Genomic DNA, 13,455 nt, shown 5'->3' on the forward strand with positions numbered 1-13,455 from the left:
GGAGGGGGCAGTTTTTACAAAACATATAGTCTTGCCGACTAGAAGAATTTTTTTCTAATTTTTCTTCCACTGGTTCCCGAGTTATGCGAACTAGGTTATGAGCAAACACTTTTTGTCTCTCGAAACCTTGGATTTTTCGTCGCGTAAACTCAAGAAAATGTATCGTAAGACTTACTCTATTTCAGAAAAATAAATTAGTTTCTATAAATTAAGAAACAAAGAAAAGATTCGCGATAACTCGGGGAAGGCGAGGGAAAAAAATCTTAAAGTCTGGTACATTAAGTAAAATGTGATGCTGAGCCTGGTTGTCGTATACAGATGAGTGACATTGTCAACACTATATGCAAATGAGGCACGGCATAATAGCGAGCGTTTTGTCAAGGCATTTCGTGAGAGCGAAATTCTTGGATATGAGTGCAAGACTTCAATGAATTCAGATGGCGAGCCATCGACGACTAGAGACCTGCCAAAGTCAGGCACTGGCGACCAGATGGTCCCATTTGAGTCTTTCCGTGGATCGCAGACCATGAGCCAATTGTAGCAGTTGAAAACACCATCCCTGAGACACAATGAAAGAAGTTCATTGTGTCTCAGGTTGCATCCACAATGGGCGACAAATATCTCCGATTATCTTCTCGCTCAAACAGAAGTGCTACTCTGAATCAACTACGATCTGACCTGGCGATGTCTACAGAAACATCGGTATCTACTTCAACTTGCGCAGAAGAGTTCACGAAGGTGGTCTATGCTAGGTAACCAATAGTTTGCGTGCACCTATACCCATGCCAGGCTCAACGTCAACTAGGCCTAAGACCAACGGGGTCGGTACTGTTTCCCGACAGGTTCCGACTTGACTAAAATTTAGTATCATTATTACTTCCTAGCCTCGATGGAATTTGAATACTAATCGTGGGAAGTTCAAAGTCACAGACTAAAAGAGTTATCGTAACTTGCCTTCGTAACGCTGAATATTTTCAGCGTTACGAACGGGAAAATTATTTGAAATTTACCAATAAAAATATCTTGTTTTCTGCTTACGTTTCGTTACTAGATATCCCTCCTTGCATAAATCATATTTATTATTTTTATGCAACAGTTACAACATGAGTAGCGAGCCTTCGAAAGCATGCAGTACGGCAAGGAGGGCCCGAGCATACGATGACCCAATTCTCACTCTCTCTGATATGGAAAAAGCCACTGAAGAACTTAATGAAGATCCAAGGACAAGGGTAGAGTACATCAACAAACTCAAAGACATGTTGGAAAGTGAGTAATTTCAGGAAAACCTTTTCGTTCTAGCGGGTTTATTTAGGATGATTCATCTAATTAAAATAAGAGCATATTTTAATTAGATGAATCCATATTTCCTCTTGTCTAAATATTAGGCCAGCGTTTCTTTTCTATCTCCTAGAAGTGTTCATCTTTAAACGCATTAGAAGATTGCAGTTTAGCCATCGAAACGAAATCATAATGCTTGAATATCCGCTTTGGTAGTTAAACTGTAATTTTTTGAAGCATTTATTTATTTATTTATTTTTTATTTATTAATATGGTAAAAGCAGCTACAGTCAATGTCCAGACCAGAAAGCCAATTCAGGGCCTCATCTGTCACCGCATGGATGTCCTGGAGGACACCACCATGAAATTGACGCCTTGGTCAGTCATTCACAATATGAGTGATCGTTTGAGCCATAGGAGAACAGTCACCATCATGGTGGCCTGATAGTCTCCATTTATGTAGTAGGTAGCCACATCTGCCCTGTTTAGTTCTGATTCTGTTGATAGATGACCAAATCTTCCTACGAAGGGCAAAACTAGGCTGCGGAGCACTGGAATCTTCAACCAGGAAACTATTTTTTGGAAGATTGTTGGACCATTGTTCTCTCCACATGTAAGGTGTTGATGGTAAGGCAGCTGAAGAGAGTTAATCCACGGACCTATCTGGTCCATGGATGAACTCTCTGGATTGCGGTCGAAGCAGTTAAGGCTACGAAACTAGTGTATTATACCTGCTAATTGCGTGTGTTTTCTTGCCAGTTTGCTTGGGTAAGTAGAACCCGCTAACACCCTTAACCCCCTTACATAAGGCCCGGCTAACCCATCCTTAGATTTAAAAACATTATAAAGGTTCTTTGCTTCCTAGATGGGATTCTGACCTTGGTCACTCATACCATATGTAATCGTAGATAATGGCTGATCTCTGGAAGCTCCTCCCATGCAGGAATAATTATCACAATATATTAAATCAGAAATTATATCATATTCTCTGTTATTGCATCAAACTTGGAAAAAGAAAGGAAAGAGATTGTCTGGAACTAGAAATTCTTCCTTAAGGCATCGATGAAAAGATGTTTTGGAATTGCACTAGTCGAGAGAAATACTCGATCCTCGAAACTTGCATATTTAACCATTATGTAAACTTTGTCAAAGTTAGAAGGTGGGATTTTAAAAGCAAGGTTTCTCTCTCTCTCTCTCTCTCTCTCTCTCTGTGTGTGTGTGTGTGTGTGTGTGTGTGTGTGTGTGTGTGTGTGTGTGTGTGTGTGTGTGTGTGTGTGTTTTGGGAGATTGCCAACGACAACAAATCATCCCGATCAAAACGAGCATTATTCCGTGTGTTATTCGGGATAGATTGCCACTTTAAAAAAAGTAAAATAAAACTAATTATCTGTTGAAATAATTATTATGTTAATATGTATATGTTTATTTGTTATTTATTATAGAGCAGAATGACTTTATTTCAAGGACAGATTGGAATTTCCTTTTGGCTTTCCTGCGTGTCAAAAAGTTTGATATCCAGAAGGCCTTCAACTCAATCCAACTGTATTATAAGACACGACTGAACATCCCAGAATGCTTCAAGCCTTCGGGACTTGATGAAATCCGCTCTCTGTTCTTGACCAATGTGTTGACCATCATGCCATACCGTGCACCTGAAGGGCAAACAATTATCATTCTACGCGTGGGTAAGTTAAGTACTTCTTACTTTAGCTTCACCTTCACCTTCAGCCTTAACTGGAATTTATTTCTTATGTTAGGAAAGGTTTGGTATCACTTAATTAAAAAAAAATGGAATCAGGACTTATTGCCAGTCTATTGTCTGATGGTTTCCACTTCGATTGCCTTTTTCGTGAAATTGAAAAATATGCACAAAAATGGGAGAAGAGAATCTCAGTAATCATCTATCCAGTGGGCAACAAGATTCCTGGTAACTAGGACGACTCTGCTCCAAAAGATATATTTGGCCAATGATCATTTTAGTTGACACCTTAGTCTTAGTACGGGGATCCTTACTCAACAAGATTTCAACCATACCATCCACAGAACTGTAATACATTAAAATGACATTTTCTCTTTTTTTAATTATCGCTCCCATTCGTGAGAGTTCAAAGTACCTATAGAGAAAACATCATTGTATTGTGTGAAGTGCAGATGGAGATTGTGAAAGACGTTTATTGAAGTTTTGATTCAAGAATTACAGGTTGTAGTTGTTCAGGAGTACTTCAAGGAAAAAGAGTGTGACATACAACAGCGCTAGAAGGAATAAAAATAAAACAGGTTTGGTGTGTTTTCAGTCAGTTGTGCTGCAAAGAGGTATTAGGTGGCGGCTGCTCTTGTTTTAACAGATTCAGCAGAAAGTGAAGGAATGATGGTTGTTAGCTCGGTGAAGCAGTGGCCATTGAAGTCGAATTATATGAACCGTATTCTAAGAATTGACACATTATGGATTTCTGTAGAGTTAGTAGCTGAGTGTGTGAAAAACAGTATCTTGATTGGAAGAGAATGTTTCTATTTTATATGCCGAGGAAGCCGTCGACGTGTTTATTTGAGGAGAAATGGAGGAAAATGTTAGTCCAACCAATCAGACTTGACCCCATGTGGTGATTAGTGTATTAGTGAGAGCGAGGGTTGTTGAGCTGTGATCCCTTTTGCGAGAGAAAAGACAAAGAGTAAGCAGGTTGTCCTTGCCCCATTGATATATGGTAAGTAGATCATTGTTTAAGGCACTGGTTGAAAATGATCTTTAAGCGTGGGATGTCTGAGCACTGCATGGTTTGAGAATAAGTAGGATGAATGGACAAGACTGCCATCAGCAAATTGCGAAAAGGATTAATCGTGATTTCCAATACGTCATTTATGAAGAGTGTAGGTGATAGAGCAGAGTCCTAAGGCAATCCTTGCTTAGCCGACCTGGATGTATGGCATAATGAAAATATCTGAAAATGTCAAAGAGTTACAGCACATGCGAGGGTGTGCGGAACGTTGTGATAACCACCATGAAGGAATTGATATGTCTGAGATGTTTTCTTATATACCCTAAAAGAAAAATCACTACTTATTACAATTTTATGAAACATGGTGGTTCAAAGATTTTAAAATATGTTCTTTCTTGTTGTTATATCAGTTGCTTTAATACCAGACTTGTTTTAGGTGTTTGTCAGCACTTTGTCAGCACTTCTCGATTCGTATTTTTTTGAACCTTTCCATGCCACGTGTCTACTGGTCTGTGTGTAACGTAAGCTAAGAGAGATCAATCATGTACGTTGAATGGTGGAATCCGTAGTTTTTTTGACTAGTGAAAAGTTGATTATTGATCACTTTTTACGTTATTTTAGGTAGGATTAAGGAGAATCTTCGGTAATTTCACAATACACTTCTCTCTCCCTTCTTTGTAGAGGCTGTAATTTGGATAAGTCAAACTACAGATTGTAGATTGTGAAGATGATACAAGACAGATGTCAGCTGTGGAACTCAATGTTTGAATACAGCTGGAGAAACTTGGGACCAGAAAACATATTTGTGTCCAAGCTGTTTATTATTCTTTTTGATGTATTTTTGCCAAAAATTCACAGAAGTATACAGTGCTCAGATTATAGATTAGTAGAAGGTGGTTTAAGATTTGGAAGAAAATAGCGACAGAAGGAGTCAGGCGTATCTTCAAGGTCTGTAACAGTGCCGCCTTCATGATAAGAGGAACACCAGGTGAGGATAAGGTGCATTCTTATGGTCTTAGAAAGAGACCAGAAAGCGTGGATTGATTTGAACAGGAGTCACGTTTACTGCTATTTACTTTTATGAAGGCAGATGTACGTTTGCTGATGATAGTATTTAATTTATTTTCGAGATTTACCATAGGCCGAGCATGAAATTGAGATTCTTTGATATAAGTCACCTGCGATAATCTCTTTTCCCCTTCATCTGCTTTTGGTACACTTTCTATTTAAAAGTGAGGATACTATCAGTGACTCGTTCTGAGGGAGTGTTCGGGTCTGAAGAGCAGAAACAATAGATATTCAGAACTTTGGGAAATAAGAGTAAAAATTGCGAAGGTCATCCCACTTTGTAACGTTGTAGGTGCCAAAGGACAAGAGTTGGGATTGTTTGGAGGGAAGGCCTTCTATAAGAGAGGAGACTTCAAAAGATTGTGATCTGAGGAACCGACAGTAGATGTGACCTCTACGTTGTGTCTTAAAAGAGAACTGCTTAAAATAAGTATTGGAAGAGTGAATAAGGTTACAGGAATCCCGGCGGGTAGATGTGTGATTTACTTTAGATCCCTGCTTATAGAAAAGACTTCTCGTCTCGTCCAGCTTGGTTAGTTGTGTTGTTAAACGAAATCCAGCTGAATTCATGGATGTTAATGTTATCTACGAAGATGATCTCATTACTTGAATAGCTTGATTGCAGATGGTTTGATCTTGATGAATAAGAAGGTATAGAGGTGTTCACTCTATACCTTCTCTCTGTGTTCACTGGGCATCTACAGATGCCGTATGGTCACTCCGATGCGCGTTGATGTTCTACACTAAGCCTCGCCATGTAGTCCTGTTGTTTGCCCTTCTGACAGCCTCAACTCTCTGAAGATCAATCACTCCACACACGCCATCCGTCCATCTCATTGATGGTCTACACCTGCCTCTTTTACCAGGAACTTTACCTTCTATTACTGTCCAGAGAAGTTCTCCTTCCATCCTTTCTATGTGTCCAAAATATTTTAATTTTCTTCTGTCAATATCCTTAAGGAGCCTTAAAGTTCTACTAATCTTTTCTAACACCTATTCATTTGTACGCCTTTCAGTGTATGATATCCTCAACAGCCTTCTGTAACACCACATCTCAAAAGCAGATATCCGTTTCTTATCTGACTTCTTTAGGTTCCAAGTCTCGCATCCATAAGTTGCTGTTGGAAAAACAACTGCATCCAAAATCCTCAACTTTGTTCCCATGGAGATAGATCCATCCTTCCAGATTTTAGACAGGTCTCTGACTGTTGTTTTAGCCATTCCTAACCTTTTTCTGACATCTTCTGAACAGCAATTCTTCACATTAATAATGGATTCCAGGTTGACTTCAACAATTCTTTCTCCATTAAGATACATTTGTTTCTAAAGAGCTTCTCTGTTTGTTTTTCCTTTGAGAACCATGATCTTTGTCTTGCTAGAATTGAGTTGAAGTCCTCTGTTATTACTGATCTTGTTAACTTTGTCAAGAATTAGTCCTAGTTCTTCCATGTCATTACAAAGGAGTACTGTATCATCAGCGTACCTCAGATCACTGATCAATCTACCTCCTATCGTAATTCCTGTCCTGAGCTCATCCAATGCTTCACGCATGATGTCCTCTGCATATATACTAAACAAGTGAGGAGAAAGTAAACATCCTTGCCTAACTCCTTTTCCAACTTGAAGCCAGTCAGTCAATCCAACGCCTGTTCTTACTGTGGCTTCTTGCTCCTTATGCAAGTTGGCTATCAACCTGATAGTGGGTTGAGAAAAACCCATTCTTTTCATTACTTCCTACAGTTTCACATGCTCAACACAGTCAAAAGCTTTAGAGTAGTCTAAGAAACACATTACCAGAGGGAGCCTGAATTCTTTATATTTTTCTATGATCTGTCTAAGGCAAAGGATCTGATCTCTGGTGCCCCTACCTTTCCTAAAACCTGCTTGTTCCTCTAGTATCTCTGCCTCAACTTTGGTCTCAATCCTATTTAGCATGATCTTTAATAAAATTTTGCTTGCATGAGATATCAAACTAATAGTTCTATAATTCTTGCATGCCTTCATATCACATTTCTTGTGTAGTAGTATGAAAACTGACTTCTTCCAGTCTCTAGGCAATGATCCTGTCTCCCATCTCCTTGTAATCAATCTATGAAACACTCTTATCCCTCCATCCCCTGTGGCCTTAATTAACTCTGCGGGGATTTCATCCGCACGTGGGGCCTTATTGCAGTTAAGCTGCTTAACTGCTCTTTCAACTTCATGCCTAAGTGGAAGAGGTTCCAAATCAAAATTTTCTTGGTGGGAGGACTCCACATTTTCTTTATTCACTCTGCTGTACAGTTCCTCACAGTATTCTTTCCATCTGTTTTTGATTTCCAACTCTTCTGTTAGTAATGATCCATTCCTGTCTTTGATGACATTCAATTTAGGCTTGAACGTGTGCTTTAAGTCACGAACTAAATAAAACATCCTTTTATAATTATGCCTTCTCATCTGGAACTCTATTTCTTCACATTTATTAGTATAGAACTTTTCCTTATCCTGGTTGATGGCTCTACTGATTTCTCTATGTAGTCTCTTGTATTCTTTGGTCCCTGTGTCTCTTTGTTTTTCCAACCGCCTTCTTTTCATTAGTTCCCATGTTGAATCTGATATCTGTGGGTCTCTTGGTTTTCTCATTGGGCCGAGATACGTCTTCGCTGTATCCTGTATGGATGTAATCTTGACTCCTTCCCAAAGCATGTCTGGTGAGATTTCCTCATTGGTCTCTAAAAATCATCCAGCCGAGTTGATGTTTCTTCTGTGAATCCACTAAGAATTACTCTAACATCCAATCTAGTGGAATGTGCCTGACCTGGAAGTCTTCAGAGTCTTAGTCTTACCTTGGCTCTTACCAGCTGATGGTCTGTACCACAATCTGCTCCAGGACAAGTATGCACATCAGAGATGCTTGTCTTCCACGGCTGGAGAGCCAGGATGTAATCAATCTGGTGCCTTGACCTATCAATGTTGGATGTCCAAGTATAGGTCCGTCGTGGATGTTTCTGGAAGCAGGTATTGGTAATAAACAATCTGTTAGCACGGGCAAATTCCAACAGTCTTTCACCATGGGTGTTACGTTCACCCAGACCAAACATGCCACACTCCGGCCTGACTCTCATACTCTTTCCCACATTTGCATTTAAGTCTCCTAAGATGTACAGTATGTCTCTCCTTGGTAGGCAGTCCAAAACAGTTTGCAAGTTTTCATAGAATTCTTCACTCTCTTCTTCAGGCCTATCCGTGTGGGGTGCATAAACTACCACAATTGATACATTGGTAGGCTGAGCCTTAAGTCTAATGGAGAGTATCCTATCATTAATGGGGTTATAACCAAGAAGGCTTCTTGCCTGAGTTGTCTTCAGTATCACAGCTACCCATGATGTTTTGAGTCACCACCTGAGTAAATAACTAGCTTACCATCCTGTCTTTTGAAGTGACCTTCTCCATTCCATCTGGTCTCTGTAATTCCCAAGATGTTAATTTTATACCTATCCATCTCTTTACAGACAATCTCAAGAGTACCCATCTGTAAACCCCGGACATTCCATGTACCTATGTAAAATTCCTTTCTAAGATTAATCTTATAACTTCTGTGTTGCTCATTCACGGTATCACTGACTTTTGATGGAGACTCTAATAATATACTTCCCGAACAGGACCCTCTGCCTAAGCCCTGAACGCGGCTCTGATTATTCTGCGCGACAGCCGATGCAGCATGAGATGCGTTAATAGGCACAATCATAGTAGCATTTTGGAGTGAAGTCACTGTAAGAAGAAAGTGGTAGGGTTGCAGAGGCCCTTTCTACATAAGATGAAATAGCAAAATAGGAAAGATTCACCCCTAGCCCTCGAATACTCTAATAGCATTGGGGGGAAGGTAATAAAGCAAGAAGAAAATAAAGAAGGAAAGAAAAAAAAGGGGAGGGACCAGTCTACAGATAATATAACAGATGTACATTACATGAAGTATGGCATGGTCCAGCATCAGGTACCTCGGTATAGAGGTCAGAATGGTTTTATGATTTTAGATTCCAATAAGTGAAGCAGATGAATGTAATTAAATTTGATAAGGAAACAGCCTGAGGAAACCAAAATCAGGGGTTTTTAATTAACCATTCTCTAGCAAGGTATATCAGGTCTCATAAAGGTAAAGACACAGATGGCACACTTGTGACGTACGGAATCCTAAAGTGTGTAATCTGTAGCATGATGGGGGAGAGCAGTGGATGTAGCTGCAATTGATTATACTGTTAAGATTAGGAGGTCTGGTCCAGATGATTAGAAGTGAGGATATATTCATTTATGTTGATGTTTATGCCACGATAATTGGCGAAGTGAATGTGAAAGTGGGTTTTCAGGAATGATTTATATGTTGTGCGTGGTCTGCCTTTTGTTGGGAGATATGTTTAGGAAGATTTACGTTTGTAGCAGTGTGAGTGTTATTATTATTTGTACATTGTTATGTCATTATTTGTACATTTAACACTGGATGAGAGGATAGAGCAGGAAAATGCAATGCAGAGATAGGACATATACTCTTGGACACGATATACATAAAGAGAGAGAGAGAGAGAGAGAGAGAGAGAGAGAGAGAGAGAGAGAGAGAGAGAGAGAGAGAGAGAGAGAGAGAGAGAGAATAACCAGTTTCTTTTTCTCAAATAAACCTCGACATTGCTTCCCACATACTGCTACTCGAATCCCTCTTCTGTCACCACCTGGAGAGGGATTCGATTGGAACCTTCATTCCAATAAGCTAGGTTGTGGCATTTATTTGAAAAAAGAATGCGATGTTGTTTCCACAGAAAAGTTAAATAAATCCTTTAACACAATTTGCATTCTAAAAAGAGAGTTAGGTGAGACTCAAAAAAAGGAGTTAATTCAAAAGGAAATCCAAGAAATAAATTTGAAGTTATTTGAACTGCATAATAAGTAATTGATTTTTTAAAACAAAAATAGAGCGAGCAGATGATCACATATCCCAAGTGACATAGCATCTACAGGCTGGTGACTAACAGAATTTTTCTCTTTTTTTTTTTTTTTTTTTTTTTTTCGAAATACAAAGAAAATGTTCTTACTTTGACACGATCTCCCACTGCGTGAATATTTTTGAGAGATATAACTGTTTCTTTAAACCTATTCTTCTTCTTCGAGTGCAATTTCCTATCGGAGGTTGGCGATAACCTTGGCAAATTTTGAGCAATCCTCAGCAACTCTGAACAGTCCCTCAGAGCTCATGCCAGTCCACTGTCCGATGTATGCCAGCCAAGATTTTCTTCGTCTTCCTTCTCCTCTTCTTCCATTTATCTTCCCTTTTAAACCGATATTTTATTTTATTTTTGATTATTTTAAGTGAATATACATTATTAAAGTGCTACTTTAAATTGTACATTGCAGTTCTGAAAAGTATTTTTCAGATGGGGGTGCTGCAACTTTCGAAATATACATATACACTGTAAGTACAGTGTATGGATAAAATATCAAAATTATGGTAAATATTAAAAAAAATTAAATATGAAAAAATATTGTTTATTATCGATGAAATTATACAGTTTGATATAATTCAAAATTACATAAAAAGTAAAATATATTATTCTTGTTTTGTTTCATGAAAAAATATTGTTCCTTATCGGTAAAATTATAGTATAATTTAATTAAAGTTTAGTATAATTCAAAATTACTTAAAAATAAAATCCATTCCTTTAACTGTAATTAAAAGAATGGATTTACAATTTTTGGACAGTACAATTAAATTTAATTGTAATGTCCTTTAATTGTAATGTTCAAATATTTAAAGAGACGGAGTAAACACGATAAGCACTATGAACATTCTGCTACTGGCGCAAACTGCATATAAACAACAGTGGAACTGCGCGACGTGCCGTTCATGCCGTCAATGACAGTGCCGCATTACCTAATAACTCGTATCTCACTATGACGTGCTCGTTCGCGTAGCAATATGACACTGTGGTAAACACAGTGCTGCTACAGTCCTTCGCCCTCCTGAGTGCTACAAGATGGATTTTTATTATTTTTATATAATATAAGCGAATTGTAGAGGATTGTTGATGATAAAATTGAATATTACAAGCAAATATAAATAAATTAATAAATATATTTATATATCGAGAAAAATTGGGAGTGCTGCAGTTCCGCAGCCTATGCACGAGATGCCCCTGATCATGGTGTATCCATTCCAGTTGCCTAATTCAAACGTAACATCATTATAGAACATGCGCAAGTTACTCAAACACGATCTTGTCTAACCCATGCGGTACATACAGTGGATGATCAAATTATTAGACCCACAGTGCGAAAAAGGTATTTTGCCAGTTTCACATTGTCAATGTTTTTACATCAAACTGTTTTTATTAAAATTAGTCCTCTGATGATACACTTAAAAAAGTAAAGTATGCTTATATAATTAAAGAAAAAATGTATATAGAAATAATTATGAGGTCAATATTTGATAACGCCGGCTCAATTACTGTTTCGATGCTTTTGGGCATACTTTCTATATATTTGGCGCAGTTTAATTTTATTGATTCATTCTTGTGCCACACATCAATCAGACGCTCTATTAATTGGCGTTTGTTGGTGTCAAGATTCTTAGAAATTTCCCGCTTCATCAGTTCCCAAAGGTTCTCGATGGAGTTGAGATCCGGTGAATTTCCTGCCAGTCAAGAACCTTGACTTTTTTTGTCATTCAGGAATTTTGTTACTGTTTTGCCTTATGCCAAGGAACAGAATCATGCGTGAATGTGAAATCGTTATTCGGGAACCAACCTGCACCTGGGGTAGCATCTTGGTCTCCAGTACCTTGATTTATTGATCCTGCTTCATTGTTCCCTCTACAATGTACAGGCGACCAATGCTTTGGCTGCTGATGACTGAACAGACCATGATGCTGAGAGGATGCTTCACTCGTTTCAGAATGCAGTCTTCTTTAAATTTCTCCCCTACTCGTCTTACGACGAATTCAGATTTGTCAGATAAAATCCTAACTGAGGATTCATCGGAGAAGCAAAGCTGAAACGAATTTTTGAAAATTGTTTCTTGTCAAATTAAATTACAGACGCATTACGTTTAAATCATAAAAGCAGATATACAAGTTTCACTTCAGGAATTGCCAAATTACCTTCTTCCAGTCTTCAATTGTCCATTTTTGATACTGTTTGGCCCATTGTAGCCAGTTTTTCGTCACTGCCGGTATGAGCAGTGGCTTTTTTGCCAGTCGGCGACATGAGAAAACCAAGTCCTCGATGCGTCGACGAGCTGTCATTGAAGATATCTTAATCTCAGCATCCTGCATACGCTTTGTAAGAACCCTACGAGGTGGCGTGCTGTTTTCCACGCAAATATTTCTAATTTTTCTTTCTTCCCGTGGGGTCGTAATTTTTTTTCGGCCGCATTTCTTCAAACCGTTCGCTGCCAATTCAATATTTGCATCAATTTTTTTTTATTCGACCCACTGATGCTCGTGAAACATTAGCAATTGATGCTATCTTCCTTTGAGAATGTTCAGTATTCATTAAAAACGTTTTTATTTCTGAAATTTTCATTGGAGAAAGATCTTTGGCCTTTCCCATGGTAAAAATACACTCTGCCAAGAAACAAATAAAACAAAATAATAAAATAACACAATACAACACTTATAAACCATATAAATCTTGAAATAAACTACTTACCGTCAAAATATTACAAGAACGCCACAAAAGTAATTAAGACGTTTGAATAACCTCAATAACTTATAGACAAACGCAACTGAACAAGATAGCTGTCAAGTGGCGGTTGAGAATCTAAACACAAAATGGCGTCCATATGACAGGTTATGAAACCAGCAGTACATCAACTGTATATTTAAAATCAATAAACATAATTATTTACTAAAAAAAAAAGAACTCCGTCTTTATTTTCGTTTATTATAACTGGTTGAAGTGTAAAATTGTTACTGTAATTTATGGAGATGACTCTAATAAAAAGATCACCCACTGTACATTGCACACTACAGATTCCTTCTCAACCGATTTCTGTGTATGTTTGTTAACTTTTCCAAAGTTAACAAACAGACACAGAAACCACCACTACTGCAGAGATACTGATAACTAGACACATCAGTCTTTGAACCACCCTTGTGCAATAGAACTATCATACATTCTTTCCATTCCTGTGTAATTTTTCCTGTGCGCAGACTTAGATTATATATTAAGGTGAAAGGCACAGCTAGATCAGCTGAATATTCTTTTGACATCGGTGCTGATATCGCATCAGCTTCTATTGCCGAATTCTTATTCAATGTATGCAACAGGTCGTGTATCTGCTCCACATTCACCCGAGTTCCTTTGTCCATGTGCAGAATCAACACTGAGTATTATGTATTTTTTTTACATCAAGTTGGTAGTTATTAGCAAAA

At 38.2% G+C, this 13,455-nt stretch overlaps 1 protein-coding gene across 1 annotated transcript in view; it reads left to right on the forward strand.

The window, feature by feature from the left end:
• Window positions 1–1,103: 1,103 nt before the first annotated feature.
• The window catches only part of LOC150106959 (alpha-tocopherol transfer protein-like), a 33,523-nt gene continuing 21,171 nt past the window's right edge, over window positions 1,104–13,455 (forward strand). Inside the window, exons 1-2 of the mRNA XM_090393516.1 lie at window positions 1,104–1,266; window positions 2,721–2,963. Coding sequence (XP_090249642.1) covers window positions 1,104–1,266; window positions 2,721–2,963 — 406 coding nt within the window. The remainder of the gene's footprint in view (window positions 1,267–2,720; window positions 2,964–13,455) is intronic.

This window comes from Typopeltis vanoorti, chromosome 5 (genome assembly GCF_054136105.1).
Source record: "Typopeltis vanoorti isolate ZY-2024b chromosome 5, IOZ_Tvanoo_1.0, whole genome shotgun sequence".
Taxonomy (NCBI): domain Eukaryota; kingdom Metazoa; phylum Arthropoda; class Arachnida; order Uropygi; family Thelyphonidae; genus Typopeltis; species Typopeltis vanoorti.